The 25331-nt window shown below is 40.0% G+C and overlaps 2 protein-coding genes and 2 long non-coding RNA genes across 10 annotated transcripts; 2 read left to right on the forward strand and 2 right to left on the reverse strand.

Annotated features, from left to right (window-relative positions):
* The first annotated feature begins 8 nt into the window (after positions 1 to 8).
* On the forward strand, positions 9 to 3704 carry LOC134223800 (uncharacterized). Of its 4 annotated transcripts, none has more exons than XM_062702999.1 (9): positions 9 to 225; positions 289 to 550; positions 1125 to 1328; positions 1511 to 1662; positions 1733 to 1832; positions 2164 to 2502; positions 2567 to 2681; positions 2747 to 2865; positions 3166 to 3704. In XM_062702999.1, the coding sequence occupies exons 1-9, from the start codon at positions 146 to 148 to the stop codon at positions 3535 to 3537; spliced, it is 1743 nt and encodes a 580-aa protein (XP_062558983.1). In that variant the 5' UTR covers positions 9 to 145; the 3' UTR covers positions 3538 to 3704. The 4 variants fall into 4 exon arrangements, with proteins under 4 accessions (XP_062558983.1, XP_062558981.1, XP_062558984.1 ...); XM_062702997.1 differs by having other exon boundaries at positions 10 to 225; positions 280 to 550; XM_062703000.1 differs by having other exon boundaries at positions 42 to 225; positions 285 to 550.
* An 8094-nt stretch (positions 3705 to 11798) lies between these two features.
* On the forward strand, positions 11799 to 13044 carry LOC134219198 (uncharacterized). The gene is made up of 2 exons (XR_009981512.1): positions 11799 to 12438; positions 12504 to 13044. It is a non-coding gene; the product is annotated as an uncharacterized LOC134219198 (long non-coding RNA).
* Positions 13045 to 13310: 266 nt separating this feature from the next.
* LOC134219199 (uncharacterized) lies at positions 13311 to 14668 on the reverse strand. Its single transcript, XR_009981513.1, has 2 exons — positions 13917 to 14668; positions 13311 to 13851 (listed from the first exon to the last, which is right to left on the reverse strand). It is a non-coding gene; the product is annotated as an uncharacterized LOC134219199 (long non-coding RNA).
* A 3689-nt stretch (positions 14669 to 18357) lies between these two features.
* LOC134223802 (reticulon-4-interacting protein 1 homolog, mitochondrial-like) lies at positions 18358 to 22466 on the reverse strand. 4 transcript variants are annotated; one of them, XM_062703002.1, is made up of 7 exons: positions 22309 to 22466; positions 22025 to 22196; positions 20758 to 20838; positions 20544 to 20697; positions 19776 to 20489; positions 18961 to 19355; positions 18358 to 18902 (listed from the first exon to the last, which is right to left on the reverse strand). In XM_062703002.1, exons 2-7 carry the CDS (start codon positions 22103 to 22105, stop codon positions 18816 to 18818), a joined length of 1512 nt encoding a protein of 503 aa, XP_062558986.1. In that variant the 5' UTR covers positions 22106 to 22196; positions 22309 to 22466; the 3' UTR covers positions 18358 to 18815. The 4 variants fall into 4 exon arrangements, with proteins under 4 accessions (XP_062558986.1, XP_062558988.1, XP_062558989.1 ...); XM_062703004.1 differs by lacking the exon at positions 22309 to 22466 and having other exon boundaries at positions 21934 to 22168; XM_062703005.1 differs by lacking the exon at positions 22309 to 22466 and having other exon boundaries at positions 20758 to 20986; positions 21934 to 22168.
* Positions 22467 to 25331: the final 2865 nt, after the last annotated feature.

A 25331-nucleotide genomic window follows, 5' to 3' on the forward strand; every position in this document is an offset into this window, starting at 1 on the left:
CGGGGGATCGGGGATCTCAGTTGCAGCCAGGTTGCAACATAAAATGTCACTCATAGAGTGACCGTATAAGAATCGAAAAGAGCTTTATTTTCAAAGGGTATTATTGAATATTTTTACAGTTTCTTGTAAAATTATTAAAATTAAAATGCAAAGTGAAATTAAAGTTGAACCCTGGGATGAAGCCCCATTAGAAGTGGCATTCCACGATGTTGGCTGTTACTCAAAGTAAGATTTTGAATTTTGTTTAGGGGGTGGTAGAATTATCTCTTTATGTTTCAGGACAGACCGGACAGACCCAATTGACTACGAGAAGCGTCCGCTATCAGCAGACATGGGTTCCGGTTTCCGATTTCCGGATGCGATGGGCTCTGCTGACGCCATGAATTACCTACTTCAACTCTGGGGCTTGGAAGCACTTTCCGACAGATTTGCAGAGCACTTGATTGACTTAACTGTGTTGGACTATATTCTGGATGTGGATATCATTGACCTGTGCCGCGATATGCCGATCCGATACAGACTAGTGCTAAGACATAATCTGAAGAACGGGGTAAGTGTTTGTACTTATTGAATAATACTTTAGCCTGAGGTACAGAAGTTTTAGTCAGGTCAAGGAAGGTATAATAATACTTTTCATCACATACCTAATGGAATAATTAACGATAACATATAACATGGTATCCAACATTCTATCAGCTCTATATCGTTAAAGAATAAACCATTGCGGATGTGTTCACATAAATTTAGCATAACATTTGCCAAACTTCTATGCCATATCATCAAATAGGTGAATATTAAATTTACCTAACATAGTAAACCCCCAGAAAGCATCGGGCGTTGAAAATTATTATATTATGAAACTTTTTGGTTTCACCACTTCGATAATTGTCAAGACGTCTTCAGAATCGCTCATGGGATCAATTCATAATCTGCTTCATTGAGCAACGTCCTCAATGACGCCTACTCCCAAGAACTGCATACGAAACTAATATCTTTAAGGATTTGAACTGGAAGTGTACCTACACCACCGATGCGACAATAACTTGTGATTCGGTGATTACCTGGTCTGGGATAGTAAATTATTGAATAATAAATGATTTTTTTTTTCGCTGTATTGTTTACAGAATCACAAACATGTCAATATTGTCGAACAGTTGAACAAACGGCCACGACAAGCAATCATACCTTCTGTACGAAATGCTGACATTGCATCTAACACCAACGGCCCAAAAAAGAAAAGGAAAAAAACTATGTCACAAGCAGCGGTATCAGAAGGAGCAAAAAGTACATTGGATCCAATGCAAATTGTATCAATTGAAGACGGTGAGGTACGCATTAATGAAAAATCTAATAATGGTTAACTGAAATTTAAAGAGGCTGATTATATTAGTAGAGTGACGTCAAAATGAATCCTCAAGTCAATATACTGCTCCATTTGTAGAATAGGCCCAATTTTAAACAAAAATTTACACTTACCTACCACAACTTAGTTATTTTCTTTATCTTTTAGTCCATTCGCTCCATACTGTCTAAAGACCCTAAGTTCAAACCGGTACTGAACCATTTAGACGCTGGTGGAGTTCCAGATGTTGCCGGTTTACGCCACTTGAATAGACTTGTGACGAATCACTATTTCGAGGAGCGAATTTTGGAACATTCCGAGTTAGTTGATGTCAACACTGACCGCGTGCTATTATGAACACCGTTTTTTCTCTGATCTATCTTCCCATAGCTACCCGAAGAAAGAAGAAAAACGGGCACTGGCGCTAAAAATTGTAGAAGCGTTTCCGCAGCTCGAACAGACTCGTGTTACTCCAGATGCTCCGAAAGAGGTATGTATAGTCGTAGTGTGCCTACAAAATTGACCATCTCGGATTGTATAACATTTTGCGGTGTACAATTTTACTGTATTCCACTTCGCGTTCACTATCATTTCGTGGTATGCCATGGTCTGTTCTATTCCGCTGTAGACCATTTTCACGTTTGTACCTAATTATGTTTCATTTTTTAGTCGAATTCTCAATCAGGACATCGATAAACAGTAGTGCCATATAGATAGTGCCTATTTTAGGATGGCCATTGAACCGGGAGAACCGGGAATTTGATAAAATTCATTTGTTCATAACAGGTTTCTTTTGTATTCCTTTACATATATGGCATCAGTCATACTTTTTCTGGCTGTGCGCTGGTAAGGTAAAGGGACCTCATTCCGGTTGCATAGAACATCGCGCAACAAATATGCGAAGAGAAGTTCCACCTGAGCAACGTCGGTTCCTACGGAGAGAGAAAAAGCCAACGAATTACGTCATACCGGACAGTATTCGCGAAAATGCATCCAAAGTGGCCTCCCTACCTCAATTGCCCATTAACGAACAAACCATCACCGACGGTATGGCCGAATGTATCGAACTCCACTCGTGCATTCTACAGCAGTCCGATTCGGACCAAACCGGATCATTGTTAACTACGTTTCCACATTTGCTGTCTTACAATGGTAAAATGGTATGTTATCAATATGATTTAGACTTTACCTATTCGATGAAATCTAAAAAATCGGTCCTTTCAGATTCAACAAGCTTTTCATCTCTTGGGTTCCAGTGATGAGTCGTTCGCCCGAGCTGGCAGGTTCTTGCTATTAGGATTGCTACTGGATACCAATGTTTTTAACAATGTTGAAAACAGTGAGAAGATAGAGGGCCTATTCGCGACGAATGATTTGCGACCATTTTTTTTTGTAATTTTACAGAGTATATCAAAGGCACGCTACATATTATGAAAAAGTTGATCATAACTGGCAAAAAGGAGGAAAATGAGGAAATGTCCACACAGGAAGCCGAGGCCGCTCCGCTTATCAGATGGATTAAGGTAGTGAAGTCATACTAAATTAACATATAGGGCCTTATTACGGATTCCACCTAACGATCACTTCACATTTGTTGACCTGTTACCGTATCCACATAGGTAGAGTAACGCTCATCTCACCAAGTGTGGAATTGTTAATCAGCCTGCGTTCTACCTGGAGTGAACCTTCTCTGAACTTTTTGTCACTTGTGTGGAATCGGTAATAAGGTTTTGCTCACTTCACTTTGTTTTCACTGTGAAGTGGAATCCGCAATCGTAATAAGGCCCTTACATTGCATGACTGAGTATAGCTCATTATTCAAGGCCAAAGAAGGTGAACTGGAATATTACACTGTGCAACGGCATGTCTCAGAACGATCGTATCTTGCTCCCCATATCGTGTGCCTGGCAGATGTATTTACCGAAGGCAACATGTTCATAGTATTCCAAGGTCGTTTTATCGCTTGTGGGAAGTCTGCGGCTCATACATTGGATGTGTTTTTCAAGCTGTTCACCGTATTTGGAACACCCGTCCCAGTTGCGCTTAGGAAGATCCATGAACTGCTGATGGTGTACTTATGGAAAGTGACCAGCGCTTGTAAAAGTATTACCGTTACAAAGTTGATGGCAAAGTTGAACGAACTGAATACATTTGAGAATGATGATGAGTACGAGGAAGCTGATGGTCCGTCATAGTTATAAAAAATAGGCTTAATTATCAAACATGTACTGATTTGTTTTAGAGGTTTGGTTATTTTATAGGTTAACAACTCATTTTTACTATTTTATATAAATAATATTTATTTAAAAATTCGTGATCTTATTTGTGATGAAAGAAATACAAAATTCAATGTTAAAAAATATGTTACTGTTGGGAAGAATTTTAGCCTGGCGTATACATTATTTAAACTATGTGAAATATATTTACTTACCCACAGTGATCACTGTACCTCAGAGTATTAAAAAAACTTCCGACAAACTTTAAAAGAAGAATCATTAGAATCCATCAATTGAAACACGAAGGTGTTACTTTTTCTCGGATCTTCACCGTCTTCAAAATTGAAGCGATGACGTGTTTATTATCTCCACGCGGAGGACGTGTTGGCGAATGTACTCTTTTTGTTGCTTTAGATCTATAGCGTCCAGAACAAGATATTAATTAAATTCGGATGCTGTCGTCTTCAGAAAATAGGACATCGCATCCCCTCTTACATTCGCAACCGACAAGCCTTACTTGGTGTGAAATGCGGCGCTTTTTTGCAATGCTTCTCGCACGTTGCTCTCTTCTAGTAGTTTCTTAGCACATTCATCAACGACCGTATAGCTGCCACCCGAATCAATTGCACTGCTCACTGAAGATTCTTCTAGAGATTTCACATAACTCACCCACGGGTTAGGAAAATCTTTGATTGGGAATAAATCATCGTTGTCATCGCCAAATCCCGTAAAATCACCTTCCGAGCGTGTGAGGTTGCATTACAGTGCTGTCCTCCTCCATCTCATTAGCTTCCTGATATCACCATAAATTTGTAGGGGAACAGGTGGTAAAATGAACACGTTAAGGACTTGCGTTGAATTCAATCATAAAACGAGGATAATTTGCTAGTTTTACCACTTGGTCCAACAATTTAACTCATATTCATATTGCACTGAACAATTTTTTCGCTAATAAACATTGTTTTATATAATTTTTTCTGCTATACTCTGGTTTACGAGGTGAACACGCTCCCCGGCATCGCGGAGTTGGCTTCCTACTAAGCGCTCAGGCACACTCTGCGCTTATGAAGTGGGAACCTATAAATGAAAGGGGGACGCGCATTATGAGACGCCATGGTCTCGGAGAAATGAGCGAAAACGGAGAGCTGTTTGCAGACTTTTGTGGTAATAACGACATGGTGATCGGGGGATCGCTCTTCCCTCATCGACCGGTTTACAAGGTCACGTGGGTCTCCCGTGACGGCTTTACAGAAAATCAAATCGACCACATCTGCATCAGCCGAAAATGGAAACGGAGCCTTCTTGATGTACGGAATAAACGTAGTGCCGATATCGCGTCTGATCATCACCTCCTCATCGGCGAAATAGGCCTGCACATTGCGCGGATTCGCCGGCAGGAGGAAAGAGTTGGACGACGATTCAACACACGCCGACTGGAAGATGCCACGGTGAAACGGTCCTTCGTTGAAGAACTGGAGACGCGTACTGCAGATATTCCGGAAGGTGGCAGCGTGGAAGACCAATGGACCGCCATCAAGAATGCCTTCATCGCCACCAGCGAGAACAATCTGGGCGAACTACGCACCCAGAAAAAACAATGGATCACCTATGAGACCTGGAGGAAGATAGAGGATCGAAGAGAAGCCAAAGCCGCGATAGAGCGATCGAAATCCAGAGGAGCCAAAGTCTTAGCCCGTCAACGATACGCGGAAGTAAAACGCTCATGTCGACGGGACAAGCGAGCGTGGGCAGACTCTCTGGCCGACGAAGGAGAGAGAGCCGCCGCAACCGGGGATATTCGCCTCCTCTACGATATCTCACGAAGCTTAAGCGGGGCGAAGATGAATGCAACGATGCCTGTGAAAGACGCGAATGATCAGTTATTGACCGACCCAACTGACCATCTGAAACGCTGGTTCGAGCACTTCGAACAACTTTTTCAAGTGCCTGCCATGATCTGCCTAGGATCCGACGTATAACACGTGTCAATACCGAGGCTCCATCACTGCTAGAGATTCAAACAGCCATCCAAAGCATGAAATCTAATGAAGCCCCAGGGGTCGACCGCATATCAGCCGAGATGCTCAGAGCTGACCCCATGACATCCGCTCAACTACTGAATCGTTTATTTCGTAATATCTGGGACACCGCAACTTTCCCGGTCAACTGGACGCAAGGTATTTTAGTGAAGGTGCCCAAAAAGGGTGACCTGACTGTATGCGATACCTGGCGAGGCATTATGTTGCTGTGTACCGTTCTCAAAGTTCTGTGCAAAATTATCCTAGCCCGGATTCAGGAGATGCGACTCTCCGTCGGCAGCAAGCCGGATTCCGTGCCGGAAGATCCTGTGTGGACCATATTGTCACGCTCCGCATCATTCTGGAGCAGATCAACGAATTCCAAGAGTTCTTGGTATTCATTGACTACGAAAAAGCTTTCGACCGTTTCAATCATGAGAATATGTGGGGCGCCCTGAGACGCAAGGGGGTTCCTGAGAAAATCATCGACCTCATCGAAGCACAGTACGAGGCCGTTTCGTGTAGAGTGCTGCACAATGGGGTCCTGCCCGACCCTATCCGGGTCGTAGCTGGTGTGAGGGATGTATTTTATCACCGTTACTGTTCCTCATCGTAATCGATGAGATTCTGGTAGATGCGATTGACTGTGAACCAAATCGCGGGCTGTTATGGCAGCCTTTAACCATGGAGCACCTAAACGACTTCGAATTGGCTGATGACGTTGCACTCCTCGCGCAAAGGCGCTCTGATATGCAGAGTAAGCTCAACGACCTTGCCGAGCGCTCCTCCTCGGCAGGTTTAGTCATCAACGTCAACAAAACCAAATCGTTGGATGTACACACGGTGACTCCTTCCAGTTTCACAGTAGCCGGGCATTCAGGGGAGAATGTTGAAGGCTTCCAATATCTTGGTAGCCAAATGGCGTCAGACGGCGGTACCAAGATCGACATAGGCGCACGGATCAAGAAAGCAAGGGCTGCCTTTGCGAGTTTAAGAAATATCTGGAAAAACAGGCAGATAAGTGAACGCACCAAAATACGAATTTTCAACTCTAACGTGAAATCTGTGCTGTTATACGCTAGCAAAACATGGTGTGTATCAGTGGAGAACACTCAACGGCTGCAGGTGTTCATCAACAGATGCCTGCGGTATATAATTCGGGCCTGGTGGCCTCACAACTGGATCTCAAACAAAGAGCTCCATCGTCGTTGTCACCAAAGGCCGATAGCAACAGAAATTCGGGATCGGAAGTGGGGCTGGGTCGGCCACACTCTACGTAGGGGCGGAAACGAAATCTGTAAACAAGCATTAGACTGGAACCCAGCGGGACATCGCAGCAGAGGCAGACCCAGAGGTTCTTGGTGGCGAAGCCTCAATAAAGAAATAAAAGAAGTCGACCGAAATCTTTTTGGTTAATTGGAAATTTGGTGGGAAAATTCCGTGAAATAACGTATTAAAAACCGATTTACTAGAGGAAACAATTAAACACATTTTAGTTTTATTCACATGACTGTTGGTACAGATTAAGTAGTTTTTGTGACATCAGTGTTACTAGTTTATACAAAATATGAAAGGGGAAGATTATTAAGGTGAAGCTACGAAATAGTACAAAACGCTAACAAATCTAACCTGGCAACAGGTTAAAGCGATAGCCGGGCAACGCTCATCAGATCTTTCAAGTCGGCCCTTTGCACCACCGGAGGTGTACAGGATCCATAAGTAAGTAAGGAGTGAAATCAGAAGTGATTCAGTTTCATTCCAAATTTTCGACCACTATTCTAGTTTGAATCTGGAGCGAAATAGAACAAACATGTTGGTTTCTCCAGCAGTGTTCCATTCATGTTTTTCAAATTTTTAATTAAATGAAATCATTATGTTGCTGCCAAGAAAGGCGCCGTAATTGAAAAGTGGATTAATCGGTAGATAAAATGACGCATTTATACACCAAAACAATTGAAAAATATTTGAATCTCGGGGAAAATGAATGTTCCAGATTAATATTCAAACTGACAGCCCCGAACGATTTGAAACACTGCTGATTTTACCAGTAAGAAAACCGATCGAGGCGCAAATAGAGAAGCGAGATCAGTAGACTGCTAAGACGATGAGCTTGGCAATCGAATGGATGTATAACGAATGTATTACAATAATACCAAGACATCCAGGATCAAAAGCAATAACTGTATGTTACTTTTCTATTGCAGCTATTTACATTGGCAGTACGAACGAGTTTGTAACTGATATTTAATTGAGCTTGAGCTTGAGCTTGATTGACTGCTCGTAGTTGCTACTCCATTATGACCAGATCAGCTGTTCTTGCACAGGGAACCAACAGATGTTTACTTGGGACTAGCACACATCTTCAATGTACAAGTACTGGTGATCTCATTTGTTAGGTCATACTGGCGCCTGCCACGTCAGAATGCAAGTCAATGTAGGGAAGGGGGAGGAAATGATGATGCAATCACTCGCCCACTGCAAGCCGAATATACCTCTGCACTTGCCACGAGTTCATGCGGAATTTGTTGGAATTTCTGGGTTAGGTTGGAGAGGCAGAGGTCCGTCTTGGTTAACGAGCTGCCAATGTGATAGATAGGAGAAGGTAACTGATGGAATTTCTAATTGGATGTAGGAAACGAGCTCTATAGTTCATTTCCAATGAATTATTGGCAGTGGCTGATTTTCTACCCGCCGCTGTCACATCCAGGCGCTATAGTATATGCGCAAAATAGCCAGCAGGAGTTATCCGCCAGAAATTTGTATGGCGAAAGACATCTAATGCGGGTTTTCTCAAAATTAGGAACTTTTCATGAAAAACTATTTGGTTCCGGTTATGTAGAAAGGTGTCCGCTACTACGCCTACCAAATATTTTTTCGATGAAGGTGCTTAATTTTGAGAAATCGAACCTTAGATGCCTTTCGCCATACTGATTTCAGAAAGTTAACTCCTAGTGTGCCGCTGTAAGCACGCTCAAAGCAGGCGATTCATTCTAGCAGATTACTGTTAGAATACTCAAGTTGAAGGTATAGGAATAGTAATGGAAACGGTATGGAAGTCCATTTCCAGTTCTAGCGATTGCTAGAACATGAGAAATAAAGAGAAAGATACAAAGTAGGAGAATGGAACGGACCTGGGATTGAACCCACGACCTCCTGCGTATGAGGCAGAAGCAGTAGCCATATGACTACCAAGCCCGCTTCAATTGTAACTGATATTTAATTGCTTAAAAACGGTATTGTTTTTATTCGCCGTTATCTTGAACGCAGTGTTACATAATATGGTTATTTGCCATCGATTGAAAGCTCATTATTTTATTATAATAAAACCCATTTTAGATTGGTTTTCACACATCGCATCGAAAGCTTAGATCCCATAGGATCAGTATATTGCAAGGAATGTAAAATAACAACATTGCCAATGACAACAACATTGTCCTCTCTTGTAAATGTTGGGACAAACTCAACTCGCAATAAGCGTTTGTCCCAAACTGCAACAGAATAGGACAATGATCGCTTGCCGTGCATTTTGAGAAGTAGTCGGTTTTCGATGATGTTTTTGGTTAAATAAATATCAGTTATCATAGTTTAGACATAAACTTAACCATCTGTTGTCATGATTTGTGTTTTACTTCTGAAATATACAAGTTATCGCAGTTTGAAAAGTTCACAACAATTACCTCTCCATGTTTGTTGCAAATAAAATAGAGCGCAACAATGTCTTTATCCTCTGCAGATGAGGACAAAGAGTTATCTCTATTCTCTTTTGTCGCTTGTTTTTTGCATTTTTCAGCGACAATTACATTCCTTGGTATAATGATTATATCCATGTATGAATATCTACAATGAATTAATGGCAGTGGCTGATGTTCTACCCGCCGCTTCCACATCCAGGCGCTATCGTATATGCGCAAATAGCCAGCAAGAGTTAACCACCAGAAATGTGTATGGCGAAAGACATCTAACGCGGGTTTTTCAAAATTAGGAACTTTTCATGAAAAACTATTTGGTACCGGTTATGAAGGAAGGTGTCCGCTACTACGCCTACCAAATATTTTTTCGATGAAGGTGCTTAATTTTGAGAAATCGAACCTTAGATGCCTTTCGCCATACTGATTTCCGAAAGTTAACTCCTAGTGTGCCGCTTTAAGCACGCTCAAAGCAGGCGATTCATTGGTTGATTTTGTGGCGTTATGAAGTTGAATGTTGAGAGCATCGTTGAGCGTTCCATAACTGTGGGGGGAGTGTATAACTTTTTTGCCTTTCTCGTTCAACAAAGTTGTACCGAAAGGCTATCATTTCACTCCAAAATCGAACTTTTTATAGAAGTCTCGGAGACCCATGATGTTATATATCAATCGACTCAGCTCGTCGTGCTGAACAAATGTCTGTCTGTCCGTGTGTATGTGTGTGTGTGTGTGCACACGAAAACCGAAAAACATTAGCCACTTTTTCATATAGTAATTCTTAACCGATTTCCTCGCAACAAGTTGCATTCGAAAGGGGACAACGCCTTGTTGATCACTATTGAATTTGATAACGATCGACCATTGCGTTTGAAAGTTATTAAGAAAATGGAATCGAACTATATAAGCGCCATATAAGGTTGGTGTCTTGGCTAAATGCGAGAAAGGCAGTATCACCACTCGGTGAGTTAAGTTGTGTTTTTTTAGCTTCGTTTTAGACACTGTGCTAAGCAGTACTTTTATTTTGTAGTAGTAGGCCATGACTTTAGGAGGGAGAATAAATTGAGCATCTGGAAGAGTAAGACGTGTTTGTATATTCCTAAGTGAATCCGTAAAACTAGTGTAAAGTGAACTACAAGCCGGTCCTTAATCCGGAGTACCACATCTGGCGACGATTGGGTGGAACCATAGTTTGTAAGTAAAAAGAAAAAAAGTTTAGCCTGAAATCAAACATACATATTAAGGAAACATTTTGAAAAATCTATTTTATTATCAATTTCCCACCTTATCGGCCGCGACGATTTGAAATCGTCGCAAAGCAAATCGTCGCCGAAATCGTCGCCAGCAAAAATGGCCATAAGATCTGTCAGATCAACTGTGAACAAAATTGTTTGATTTCAATAATCACATTATTTCCCGAAATTTAGTACTATTTTTCATGCATATTTTCATAATTTGGCTTTGAACTACCACAGATTGAAAATAATGATATTGGCGACGATTTTAAAGGTGCTTAAAAAGTGATCGGCGCGTTTTGTTACCAGCGAAACTGACAATACCATCAGGCAAGAAGCCACTGCAGCTACGCATAAACAGGCAAAAGCCGCTGTTAATAAGCAGAAACAGATTCTTCCGCTGCCGTAGAGCAGGGACAGGCGTCAAGCCGCTTTTCCAGAAATGTAGGCGTGTAGCCGCTGCGCGGAAGCAGAAACGAGGCGAGCAGCCGCTGCGTGAAGCAGAAAAGCAGAAAAAGCTAATCCGCTGAAAGACAACACGAAAAGGCCAAGGGTCTCTAAAAAAATAATAAAATCGAAAATCTGTTTAATCCGGAGCATATAGTAAAGGTAAAAAAAAGCATGTTTGAATTTGTTATAACGTTGCCATGGTAACGATGCCCACGTGGGTACTCAAAAATTTGTTTTCAGCTGTCGTCAAAGTCAATGCCTACTAAGAATGGAAAATTGGAACATCTGTCCATTTAAATTTAACCACCTTCCCGAAACGCAAATACGTAAAGAATGGCTGCGGTGGAAAAGAAACTTCGAAGTGATCGCTGCTGTCAGTGAAGAGAAAAACGCTACAAAATTGAGAAACATTCTATTGGCTAAGGTTCTATGGTTCTATTCAATAGAGGGTGCAGATGTTCAAGAAGATATTGCTAAAAAAATTGATCTCTACACTACAAAAATATCAATATTTTTTTACATGTTTTGCTACACATAAAATTTGTAGGAATAATCAGCCATGTATTTTATTTGTTAAGTAATATTCAATAACAATACTCCTTTTCCAAAATATGTGTGAGAACTAATGGTAAAAATCCATAACATCTCACACATAAACTGAATTATTGTCATTGATACTATTGATCTGCGTAGAGATATGTATATCTAAAATACTTACAAAAAAGGAAAGAATGCAAAATGGCGGAATTCTGTAGTTTCCATGCCATCGCGGTTCACAAAGCTTTATAAATCTTTTTTTTAAGTAATAAAAGTAAAAAAATAAGTCTATTTCTTACATAGATCGTTTTCTAATGTTGCACTTATTTTGATAACAACAACAAGATCTTGTATCAAGTTTAGCAAAAAAAAAAAAGTTTTTCGATTTATCAACCAAGCTCGTAAAACTGGATAATAACAGAAATAATAACAGTCTCCCATCACCAAATCCGCTTCCAAATGAGCTTCCATCATCGAGCGGTCCTCTCCGGTCTTCAAACAGTTTCGGAGCAGCAAAACACGCCGGAGAACGCCCGAAAGATCAAGTTCTTACAACTGGCCAATAACGGAAATAACAACAGTCTCCCATCACCAAATCCGTTTCCGAACGAGCTGCCATCATCGAGCTGACCTCTCCGGTCTTCAAAATGAATCGTTACGGAGCAGCAATGTATGCCGGAGAATGCCAGGAAGATCGAGAACCATATCACCGGTAAGACGAGGAACCGTATCGGGATGCCTTTTGCCCCTCTGGGCAGCGTTGGATCTGAAGATTGTTAACAATGGAGCCAAAAAGAAAACTATCATTACGAAGAGCTAGCTGTGTTTGGCGCAGGAGGAAATCGTGCCCATCATTCAACTGCGCTCGCAGTAGATTATTGTTCCGAATGGTCGGTTTGGCGCAAGAGCACGGAATGTTGTGCCGGGAAATGCATTCGGACTTCGCATTTTGTGCAGGTAAAGTTTCTATAGTTATGCAGATAAACAATGACTTCAATAATAAAAATAATCATTCATTTTAGATAAAGTACTGTAACCAGTATCCAGATGTCTACAAATACGACAATACGGCGAAGGCAACAAAGAGGAGTAAAAAGGTCTGGGACAGATAGCTGCTGTTTCCTGCAGTCTGTCTGTCAGTCGGGTGGAGCTTAGTCGTCTGTCAGCAGATAGTGTGCACTTCGACCATAGGGAAGATGTATTCCTGAACACACGTTGCTGAACACATCCCAACGGAAGCGGATCGATGTTTCACCTTTAATGGCAATGCGCTGTGGCTGGGTGCGATTCTGCCAAAGGATTGCCTCACAATTATTAGATTACCTCCGTCAGCTGTAGGTTTTATATGTAAAGGATGTGAATAATTATTCCACTGGCCGGGTATAAGTGCCAATGTGCGTAATCGTAATAAGTGCCAAAATTCATCGAAATAAGAGTGGACAATGATAAACGAATGGCGTTAGTACAGTGATTATATTGAATGTATATATTTTCAAGGCATGTTATATGACTGTTTTATTCTCGGTTTTATCTTTGTTTTTTCAATAAAATTTTTAAAAAATCGATGGTTACACTGAGGAAAAAATGTGTATATATTATATGTGTCTGCTATATAGATTTTTGCAATTGCCTTTAGCCAATATATTTTATGTGTATATGTTATGAAAAATTGATTAGTGATACATATAAAATATATTGGCCATAACAGATGTGTTGTATAATTAAAGGTAATATTATCAATTCATATTCTTAATAGGAACCATTCGCATTTATATGAACTTTATTGTGGGGCATTAATGGAGATAAAAAAGTATAAATAAATAACCATCGATTTTTTAAAAATTTTATTGAAAAAACAAAGATAAAACCGAGAATAAAACAGTCATATAACATGCCTTGAAAATATATACATTCAATATAATCACTGTACTAACGCCATTCGTTTATCATTGTCCACTCTTATTTCGATGAATTTTGGCACTTATTACGATTACGCACATTGGCACTTATACCCGGCCAGTGGAATAATTATTCACATCCTTTACATATAAAACCTACAGCTGACGGAGGTAATCTAATAATTGTGAGGCAATCCTTTGGCAGAATCGCACCCAGCCACAGCGCATTGCCATTAAAGGTGAAACATCGATCCGCTTCCGTTGGGATGTGTTCAGCAACGTGTGTTCAGGAATACATCTTCCCTATGGTCGAAGTGCACACTATCTGCTGACAGACGACTAAGCTCCACCCGACTGACAGACAGACTGCAGGAAACAGCAGCTATCTGTCCCAGACCTTTTTACTCCTCTTTGTTGCCTTCGCCGTATTGTCGTATTTGTAGACATCTGGATACTGGTTACAGTACTTTATCTAAAATGAATGATTATTTTTATTATTGAAGTCATTGTTTATCTGCATAACTATAGAAACTTTACCTGCACAAAATGCGAAGTCCGAATGCATTTCCCGGCACAACATTCCGTGCTCTTGCGCCAAACCGACCATTCGGAACAATAATCTACTGCGAGCGCAGTTGAATGATGGGCACGATTTCCTCCTGCGCCAAACACAGCTAGCTCTTCGTAATGATAGTTTTCTTTTTGGCTCTATTGTTAAAAATCTTCAGATCCAACGCTGCCCAGAGGGGCAAAAGGCATCCCGATACGGTTCCTCGTCTTACCGGTGATATGGTTCTCGATCTTCCTGGCATTCTCCGGCATACATTGCTGCTCCGTAACGATTCATTTTGAAGACTGGAGAGGTCAGCTCGATGATGGCAGCTCGTTCGGAAACGGATTTGGTGATGGGAGACTGTTGTTATTTCCGTTATTGGCCAGTTGTAAGAACTTGATCTTTCGGGCGTTCTCCGGCGTGTTTTGCTGCTCCGAAACTGTTTGAAGACCGGAGAGGACCGCTCGATGATGGAAGCTAATTTGGAAGCGGATTTGGTGATGGGAGACTGTTATTATTTCTGTTATTATCCAGTTTTACGAGCTTGGTTGATAAATCGAAACACATTTTTTTTTTGCTAAACTTGATACAAGATCTTGTTGTTGTTATCCAAATAAGTGCAACATTAGAAAACGATCTATGTAAGAAATAGACTTATTTTTTTACTTTTATTACTTAAAAAAAAGATTTATAAAGCTTTGTGAACCGCGATGGCATGGAAACTACAGAATTCCGCCATTTTGCATTCTTTCCTTTTTTGTAAGTATTTTAGATATACATATCTCTACGCAGATCAATAGTATCAATGACAATAATTCAGTTTATGTGTGAGATGTTATGGATTTTTACCATTAGTTCTCACACATATTTTGGAAAAGGAGTATTGTTATTGAATATTACTTAACAAATAAAATACATGGCTGATTATTCCTACAAATTTTATGTGTAGCAAAACATGTAAAAAAATATTGATATTTTTGTAGTGTATTTATTTATACTTTTTTATCTCCATTAATGCCCCACAATAAAGTTCATATAAATGCGAATGGTTCCTATTAAGAATATGAATTGATAATATTACCTTTAATTATACAACACATCTGTTATGGCCAATATATTTTATGTGTATCACTAATCAATTTTTCATAACATATACACATAAAATATATTGGCTAAAGGCAATTGCAAAAATCTATATAGCAGACACATATAATATATACACATTTTTTCCTCAGTGTACAAAACAGCAATCGACAAATTGGACGATCATTTCAGTCCAAAGCAGCACGAATCTTTCGAAAGAAATGAATTTTGCAAGCTTGCGATGGCGACGAAAATCTTTGGGCCGAAGTGGGAAATGTCCTAATTCAAATGCTGATTGATTCTGGCAGCTGCAAGAATATTATAGATGACACCACTTGGAAAAGCATGCTAGCGCAAGGTGTCCCATGCTGGCAACCAAGCAAGGTCCCGAATACCGTGTTGCGAGTTTATGGTCGAGATGCGAAGCCGTTGGTCGTGTCGCATGTTTTTGAATCAGTGATCACTGTTGGCGATGGAGGATGGGTTGCAACCATTATTGGGGAAAGATACTGCGAAGCGCTTGGGGGTGTTGAAAATTGGGCTGAATGCTGTGGACACATCGATCAACGAAATTGTGCCTGTAGCTGGAAGGCCTTTTCCCAAGATGAAGAACGTTCGGTTGAAAATTCCAGTCAATAGTGATGTGCCTCCTGTTGCTCAACGAGTTAGACGTCCGCCAATCGCACTCCTCACCCGAATTGAAGAGAAATTGGAGCAACTGCTAGTTTCTGATATTATTGAACCTATTTCAGGAACAGCAGCATGGGTTTCTCCATTGGTAATTATTGTCAAAGATAATGGAGACCTTCGTTTGTGTGTCGACATGCGACGCGCTAATCAGGCCATCATAAGAGAACGTCATATGATGCCAACTTTCGAGAGTTTTCTCCCACGCCTCAAGTCGGCTAAGTTCTTCAGTCGTCTGGATATTAAAGACGCGTTCCATCAGGTAAATTCAAGATGAAAAACAAAATTCTGAGAATTATATTAAAATTAATAATACAAATCCTACTAAAATACAGATTGAATTAGATGAAGAATCTCGATCTATTACAACTTTCATTTGCCACAAGGGATTATATAGATACAAAAGGCTGATGTTTGGCGTTTCATGTGCCCCCAAAATGTTCCAGAAAGTTATGGAACAGATTCTTGCTGACTGCGACAACGTAATCAGTTATATTGACGATGTCGTAGTATTCGGAGAAACGGAGGAAGAGCATGATAATGCTTTAAACAAAGTTCTTTCAGCTCTAAAAGACCGTAATATACTTCTCAACCAAGAGAAATGCATCTTCAAAGCAATACAGTTAGAGTTTTTGGGACATATTCTCTCTTCGGACGGAATTCGGCCTACAGAGGAAAAAGTACAAGCGCTACAGAAATTTCGTGAACCTCGTTCTTCTGACGAAGTTAGAAGTTTTTTAGGTCTTGTAACATACGTCGGAAAATTTATCCCGGATTTAGCAACGATTACTGCACCCTTGAGAGAACTTATATGTAATTCCAAAAGGTTTATTTGGGGAAAGGAACACCAACAAAGTTTTGAAAAATTGAAGCAAATGATAGCGAATGCTGATACGTTGTCTTTTTTCGACAATTCCTTGCGTACAAGAATTGTAGCAGATGCCTCTCCTGTTGCATTGGGTGCTGTCTTAATACAATTTGTGAACAACGATAACAATAACCCTCGTATAATATGCTATGCCAGCAAAAGTCTCTCTTGTACCGAAAAGCGATACTGCCAAACTGAGAAGGAAGCGCTTGCTTTAGTGTGGGCAGTGGAAAAATTTTCATTATACTTGATTGGTCGAGAATTCGAGTTGGAAACAGACCATAAACCTTTGGAAGTGATTTTCTCCCCAACTTCTACACCATGCGCTCGTATTGAACGATGGGTCTTACGACTACAATCATTTAGATTCAATGTCGTATATCGCAAAGGAAGTAGCAATATTGCAGACTCCCTCTCTCGATTGGTGTACTCTGAAACTGCTGAAGACTTCGAAAAAGATAACATCTTTATGACATTGGCTATTCAGGAATCAGTGGCAGTTGATGTTGACGAAATTGAAAATGCAACCCGTGATGATCCTGAGTTAACGGTCGTTAGAGAATGTCTCCGGACCGGCAACTGGAATAACCCGATAGCAAAATCGTTCGAGCCTTTTCGAAATGAATTGGGATTTATTGGTGACACAATCATAAGAGGAAACAAACTGGTTGTTCCAAAGCAGTTACGACAACGTATGCTACAACTTGCGCACGAAGGTCATCCGGGTGAGTCAGTCATGAAGAGACGCTTGCGGGATCGAGCTTGGTGGCCATCAATGGATCGAGAGACCAGGGAATGTTGTGTAGCATGCGAAGGATGTCAACTGGTTGGACTCCCAAGCCGGCCAGTGTCAAGACAACTTCCATCAAAGCCCTGGGTTGACATCGCTATCGACTTCATGGGACCCCTCCCCTCTGGCGAATACTTATTGGTCGTTATAGATTACTTCAGTCGGTACAAAGAGGTCGAAATTATGACTCGCATAACTGCTAATGAAACTGTTGATCGCCTAAGTAAAATTTTCACTCGCTTAGGGTATCCTAGAACCATTACACTTGACAACGCCAAGTACTCATGGAAGATCTAACCCCAAGGAACAAACTGTCGACGAAGTTCAAGAAAACAAAGTATACTGTAGTAGACCGTGTGGGTCCTAAAGTTACGATTGAAGATCAAGATTCTGGAAGAACCTACGAAAGAAACGTGGCTCATCTTAAGAAAGTGGGAATGCAGTGAACAATCCTGATGAATCGGGAAGTATAGCAACTAGTAACACTCAGGAAATCGAAGAAGCATTTGCGGGATTCGCACCTGAGGAATGTGAAATACCCACATCTGGTATTGAAATGTAAATTGACGAAGCTGCGGAAGGCTATAATTATCATTCAATAAAATCAAATTTATTATTCATATCATATTTTAGAAAAAGGAAGATTTGCTAATCAGTACTTTTAGTTTGTAGTAGTAGGCCATGACTTTAGGAGGGAGAATAAATTGTGCATCTGGAAGAGTAAGACGTGTTTGTATATTCCTAAGTGAATCCGTAAAACTGGTGTAAAGTGAACTACAAGCCGGTCCTTAATCCGGAGTACCACAGACACCATTAGACGCGTCTTCGTTTCTGCTATAACATATGGGTCTGAGATGAGGATAAAGAAAAACCGTACATGATGCTATTGCTTTCTCTTAAAATCTATCATAGTAATTATTCGCGTCTGTTTTGCATTATTTTCGTTTGTTGATGGGTGTTTTGGCAGCTTTGAAGTAAAGTAAAAGTAAGACACAGATTTTATTATTTTTGCCCACTTAAAATATTTCGAAGATTTTTTCGTAGAATATGGTAACAATTTGCAAATTTCTTTAGCGGTGTACAAAAACAATTTGGTTTTGGGAGAAGAACCACTGAGTTGGTTTGCTTTCATTCAATCGAACCAGTTACATTCCCATGTTTCCTTCACAGTGCACCGCAGTGCGAACAAAAATAAAAGTGATTATTTCGTTTTTTAAAAACTAAAAACAAATCCAGATATAGAGGCCGATTGGTAACATACGGCTTGTCACTAGAGATGCTATTGTTTTATTTTAAAATTTATTCTAATCTTTCGAATTCGTCTTTATGGAGTACCAACACTTTGTGCATCAGCCTTACATTCACTTACATTAATCTTGTATTGTTCCCAAGCCTCAGAGTTGTTTGCGTTTATAAAAAAAATATAAATAATTAAAAAAAAATAACAGCTTATGCCTATCGGAAGGTAATGATCGTACTACCAATACTTTTTTCGCTACATATATGATCTAGTGCTCGTTCAACTTCGTTTGGCGTGTACACCTGAAACACATAATTCATTGAAACGGATCACAGATAATGTTAAAACTGTTTAACCTACCCTATCAACGACGGTTTTCAGAGTTTCGTCATTGACGAAACCGGCCAATCGTTCCAACACCAGATGGCACAAATGGGGTCCGCCCCAGTCGGGGTGAGTTCGGAAAATAAGTGCTGTCGCCTTCCGTAGCCTGACCAACACCGCCAGTAGCACCCTGGCGAGCGGTCCGTATTCATCAGATGCCAACTCCGGCTCTACGGCATCCACTATAATGCCGCGCTTTGTTAGGAATCTCTCGAGAAATGTGTGGTCATATGCGATCCGCGTAGTTAGGAAGATGTAGTCGAACTTCTCACGCGGTGTCAACTCATTGATTAGATTCGATTTTTCTACGTTAACGTCGATGAAATTCGATCGAAAGTGTTCGTTTGCGAAAGTGATTATGTCTGCGGCACCTATGAAATAGAAACAAAAGTCAGCGCAGTTTCAATTTGCAAAATATAACTTAAATACCTCTTTCCTCTGTTAGTTAGTGTATCAGTTTAAAATATATATTTGTAAAAATTTGTTAGAGATAGCGTAGACATTTCAGGGAATTGCTGATGTTGGATATTGATTTCAAATGTTGATTTTAGTAATGTAAATAATTGAGCAATCAAATATCTTTATAAATGATACAAATTTCTATTATCAGACTTGCAAGCGACGTTGCAGCCACGTCATTGCATACAATTCATCACTTTCTAATATTGGAATCATTTGTTCTATCGCAACAATCATCAAAACTTTTGTTTTATAGGCGGAATGATCAATGATTTTGTACCACCTAATAAACACCATTTAGAAACACATATATTATTATATTAAAAACTCACCTAGTTCATGAATGACGGGAGCTGATCGCGTGTGACAGGTAACGGCAACATTTGCGCCCCATTTGTTGGCCAACTGTGTGATCACGCATCCTACTGGCGAACAGGCATCCTGCACTAGCACTCGTTTGCCTTTGGACGTATGCTCCGTTAGGCCATGGGAATCCATTAAGCTCAATGCTATGCAACCACTGTACGGCAAACTTGCCGCGCCTTCGAATCCGATGAGGAACGGTTTCCGAGATATTCGCGTCTCAGGCACTACCACCAATTCCGAAGCGGTGCCCGTTTCATACCAAGGAGCTGCCAGCCAAACTTCATCGCCTATTTCTAATCCACTTTTTGACGTTTTGCCAACCGCTTCGACTACTCCGGCGCAAGATCGACCTAAGACTAGTGGTAACTCAGGGTTGTAACTGGCATCGTAGTTATTTATCATTTTTCGTAGGGTTCGACCATATCCGAATGCTATTCGACGATCAATCCGGTTCAGAGCGGCTGCCCGAACCCGCACAAGTATATCGCTGGAAGACCCAAATTGTGGCACTCCCGTATTGCACACAGCTACATTGTCCGGATCTCGAAATGAAGTACAAGCGATTGATTTCATTATTGGCATTGCAAGATTGGGTCTAGCGAGCCAAAAGCCCAATAGGACTCCACCAGTAGTTCCAAATCCAAGCCCGACTAGCACAAAAAAGGCATTATTTAAAGAAACTGCAAAAAAAACTTATTAGTCCCATTACTCTTCTGAAACAGAAACAACATTACTCTCATTCCGGAAAAGTATCTGCAGCTGTTCGTAGATTATTGATGGATCAGCTAATTCTCTAGCGGTGTTTTTCAGTCTTTGAACAAGTTCAAGTACGTTATACCATGCGTTTCTCATAATGCTATTTGCTTCGACATTTGCTTCATTTATCGCCTAGAATTAAATATGATTTTGTAAAAGAAATCGTGTATGTACAATCAAACCTTTACTTACCCTCATAGCAATATTTCGCCCTTCATCCGAGTACTGCCTCACAACCCGCAGTCCTGTTTCGGTAGCCATGTTGATGTTTGACTGTCTCGGTAAGTTCGGTTATCGGTGGTAGGATTGTAGCCGGCGAAGAAACAGATGACTTAGCTTTAAACACTATTGCACTCTTAAACAACTATCACCATACAGACCATTATGCTTATGGTTCATTTTACTTATCACTAACATAGACCTATTCACAAATTGATAGTATGTTAGTTCGATGATGATGGACAGCATGGATGAGGAAAAGTACAGATGGATAAATTATTCATGATTCCAAAAAAAAAAACACTTCATGAACTCAAAAACTAATTAAGCTTCAACTAAGCCAACTGGCCAACGGAGCATTTGTACTGAACTAAAATCAATATATACATATAATTTTAGCTTTTCAAATCTATGTTGTAGGTACAATACACTAAAGAAGCCCTTTTAGATGAGATCGATGTTGGATTAAGCGATGAAATAGAATAGAATAGTACAAACTTGTGGCGGAAACTCGTTATACTATGTTCGCACTAAGGCCTGAATACCATGTTATTCAAATTATCGACAAAAGAAAGCTCATCAAGATAGCCGAATAACATGTTATAAGGCCCTAGTGCGAACATAGTATTAAAACAGTTTAAGTTTAACGGATTACCATGTTTCAAGAAATGAGTGAGAAATGACGAATTTTGTAATAATTGCATCCAAAATTATGTTCTAAACAATACAAATTAATCTACGAACAATCAAACAAATGATGTCTTTACTTGCCATATCATAAGACGAGTTAGAACTATCCCATTCCATTCCACCTTTTGATTGTAACTTTACAGATAAATATTTCCGCCTTCATTGTAAGGCTGTCTTTAGTGAACATTGCACTTAAGCTTTCTAATTAAATTTGGCATACTAAATATCGCCTATATTGTATCATAACCACGTTGATCTCAGAGTAATTGATTAATCATGAAGAGGTTTTATGCGTATAAATAAACACAGTATAGAGGCAAGTAAAACAGATGAGACAGATTACATAATGCAGGGTACTACCGTTTTCTATCTACGATATGATCATCTAGTCATATTTTTTAGGCATAACTACAAGCAATGCTTTCGCAAGTTCTCATAAACCAAACATAGAAAACGCACCTGTGCAGATTGAATCACATCGCTGAATCGAATTCGAACTTCTTCCATTTTCCATATGCTCCAAAAAGCACCAATGTAATCCTAATCGTACCTGGATCACCTCTAAGCAGCTGGTACAGGCAATCACTTCTCCCTTGAAGAGATCCTCAAAGAGGTTGCGTCGGAGGAACATCCACAGTGGATGTTATCTCTTATCATGCAGAATTTTGATAGTCATAATCACATTGTCTTCTACGCGCCTAATCTGATTGTCTAAGCATTTCCTGAAACAATGCAATTGGGAAAATGTAATTTTTTGTTCGTTTTTTAGATGCTGTAAAGGTTGGAAATTAATCGGGTAATTGTACATTTATTACAATCGCTAACGATGCCTACCGTATGAAACTAGCTTCTCATGAATATAATTTCGTATTATTATTAATATTTATGTGAACAAAACTAAATTTAATACCAGAGAGCTTTCTTCTAGTTTCTGACGAACAAGGAAGAAATTGATAAGAAACGAACAAAAACCACGGGACTGACACTTGTATACCACCACCACAGTTCATTTCCTAGCCAACATAGAAAATTCCGCACTGACATCCATAAGAAGAATCATGTGAAAGAAAGAGATAGGTGCGTTCCACACTGACAGTTTCATAAACGACAAGCAGAAGAAACGAGACTGCATCTACACTACGAAAACACAACCAAAACATCAGACTCCCGACAAAAACAAATCGATTTCTCACTGACAGTTTTGCTATGCCACAGTATATTGAGAGTCTCAAAATGCCCGGAGTCTCATGAGTGCCCGGATGGCAGAACAAAAACAAAAGAAAATCATAATTCCAGAGACTTGTTATTATAGAGATACGCGGAGGGCGCTTTGATGTTGCATGAAGAAAAAGAAGCAGAAAGATGATAATCGAAAAAATCTAGGGTAACCAACCTGATTTGGACCCCTACACACTTTGGACCCTCCTGGCGACATTTGTCTGATTTCTAAACTAAAAACAATGTCGCTGCTAAATCCCCCATTGGCTTCAGAGAACTAACATTGTTTAGCATCTATTTCACTGGTTGCCCGTGCGAAAAAGCGATATTTATATGAAATTTCGAGGAAATTAGTTTGTTCAAGAAGGCGAGCGTTACAATGCGTTACGCTTAAAAGTATACATCACTGAAAATCTCAGAACGTACACAATAAGCTTTTTTTTCGAAATTGTGAATTTAAAACGCAGGAATCTTCTCATTGATGCATGCCAATCGAAAGATAAGACTTGGCTTCGACTCAATTGGCCAGAGTAAATTATAAATTCGACTTTGAAGAGACTAAATTGGGGGTGTCCAAAATATGTACATTTGGGGGTCCAAAATATGTTGCACTGTCCAAAACGAAGAATATTTTCATTTCAGAAAATGGCAAATTTCAATGATTTATCAATAACTGAAGCTCATTCCGAATTTCTATTTCATAAATAAGACTTTTATCTTTGCAATGGTGTCATTTCCGCCCATATCGAAACTGTATTTCAATAGATACAGTCGACTCTCTACATCTCGATGTTCTATATCTCGATATCTCTCCCTATGTCTCGCCCTATGTCGATGGTTCCCTCAGTCCCTTCAATCTACATACATTTAGGCTTTCTACCTCGATGTGTTCTGATCATATTTTGTTCAGGATTTACTCTCCTTATGTCGATATGTTCAAATTTTTAGGCTACTAGACCATCTTTGGACAATAACAAACACATCAACAACAGGCAGTGATATTTGTTTTGTTGTCGTTTTTCATGGCAACGAGGTTTTCTGGATCTAGTACCCATTTCAATTTTCCTTCCACTCCTCGATCTCTCCCTATCTCAACATAATCCCGCAGACAGACGTTTAAGCTCATACATTTGAATTCGATTTTCTTGTGTAAATTTTCAAATCTAAATACGTTGGAATTGCATAGCACGCTAGCGCCGCCTACACAACTTATTGCTACATGAAAACTGACGTTTTGCCATATCGCCTTCTATCTCACCCACGTTTGCCACCCACCGAACCATGGGAGCAAAACAGAAACACTCGACAAAGATCTCCCGCACGGCCGCAAAAATCATTTTTATTTGAATAACTTTACAATCGACTTCAACAATGTAGCTAAGCGAATCGCTTTACTTGCAGTTTTTACCACGATACAGTAAAGAAATTGTGAAGCTGCGTGTATCCATCTGTTACCACCTTTTCGGAACTTTTGCGTTGGCTCTTTTACCTAGATTCTTTCACATGCGTGTATTTTTTTTGGCGATTGTGATTCAAAACATGTGTCTGGACCGAAAATTGTAGATTTTTTCCATTGCAAAACCAGTCAAGTAGGACATGGAATTTAAAAATCAAAAATAACCCTTCCTGAGTTACAAATTTCTGGCGTGCTGAGCATTTTTCGATTCATTTTTCAACAGCGCGTGTGTGCGGGATCATGCATTTTTATTGAGTCCCATCGAGCAGATCCGATCAAGAAACTAAAAGATTTTGACGAAATCAAAAATCAAAACAAAACGGCAAATAACGTTGGCCGGGTTTGCCGTTTTGACATGTGGTGCCATCTCTTCGCTTATTGCTACTTGGCAATCCGACGGCCATGTTTTTTACACAAGTTAGTGAGTCGAACTCGAACGTCTGTCTGCGACCTAATTTATACTAAGGGTACAAGGAGCTAATCGTTGCAATAGAAGATTGCAACGATTTTTGTCTAAAATTGGAAATTAGTTTGTTGGACATTTGTTGCAATGTCTCAACACAGAGAAACAGACGTCCCACTTAACACATATTCCATTTTTCACCTTTCAATTTTTTGTAGGTGGTCGATCAGCCACCGATGGCGCTTCCATCAATTTTGCTTGTGTTTGACGTTTGCTCACTACCGCCATCTGGTTGCCGATTGTCCAATCACAGTGTATTTAGCATTGGGCGATAATGTTTCCGTGATGATGATTTTGATTGCTTTTTGTTCTAAGTGAGACGTCTGTTTCTCTGTGGTGAAAATATGTCTGCTGGAAGGTTTCAAAAAAGAAGCTCTCGGCTTATGTGGAAAAATTATAAGCTGAGTTTTTGAAGCATTCAGGGAAATTTTCCATTTTTGCAAGTAAGTGGAGAAAATATTCAAACTTTTTTGCAATCTACTACAAATGACACGAAGGCTTCGCCCTTTGGCTGAGAGACCTGTGTCATCTGCAAACAAAGATTTTTGACACCCTGGTGGTAAATCAGGTAAGTCAGAAGTAAAAATGTTATACAATATGGGCCCTAGTATGCTGCCTTGGGGAACACCCAGCTTTTACAGGTAATCTATCAGATTTAGAATTCTGATAGTTTATCTGCAGTGTGCGATCTGATAAATAATTTTGGATCAGTTTAATAAT

Source organism: Armigeres subalbatus, chromosome 3, assembly GCF_024139115.2.
Source record: "Armigeres subalbatus isolate Guangzhou_Male chromosome 3, GZ_Asu_2, whole genome shotgun sequence".
Classification (NCBI taxonomy): Eukaryota; Metazoa; Arthropoda; class Insecta; order Diptera; family Culicidae; genus Armigeres; species Armigeres subalbatus.

What these genes read in the sequence shown, in the direction of transcription:
- LOC134223800 (XM_062702997.1), top strand. Translation starts at nt 146, where the DNA reads ATGCAAAGTGAAATTAAAGTTGAACCCTGGGATGAAGCCCCATTAGAA. An exon ending in TGTCTTACAATGGTAAAATG is followed by an intron (nt 2,503 to 2,566) that starts GTATGTTATCAA and finishes CGGTCCTTTCAG; the next exon opens with ATTCAACAAGCTTTTCATCT. An exon ending in TTTTAACAATGTTGAAAACA is followed by an intron (nt 2,682 to 2,746) that starts GTGAGAAGATAG and finishes GTAATTTTACAG; the next exon opens with AGTATATCAAAGGCACGCTA.
- LOC134223802 (XM_062703002.1), bottom strand. Translation starts at nt 22,105, where the DNA reads ATGTTCCTCCGACGCAACCTCTTTGAGGATCTCTTCAAGGGAGAAGTG. An exon ending in GCTGCTTAGAGGTGATCCAG is followed by an intron (nt 20,839 to 22,024) that starts GTACGATTAGGA and finishes TTACCGAGACAG; the next exon opens with TCAAACATCAACATGGCTAC. An exon ending in TCCCGTCATTCATGAACTAG is followed by an intron (nt 19,356 to 19,775) that starts GTGAGTTTTTAA and finishes TCTATTTCATAG; the next exon opens with GTGCCGCAGACATAATCACT.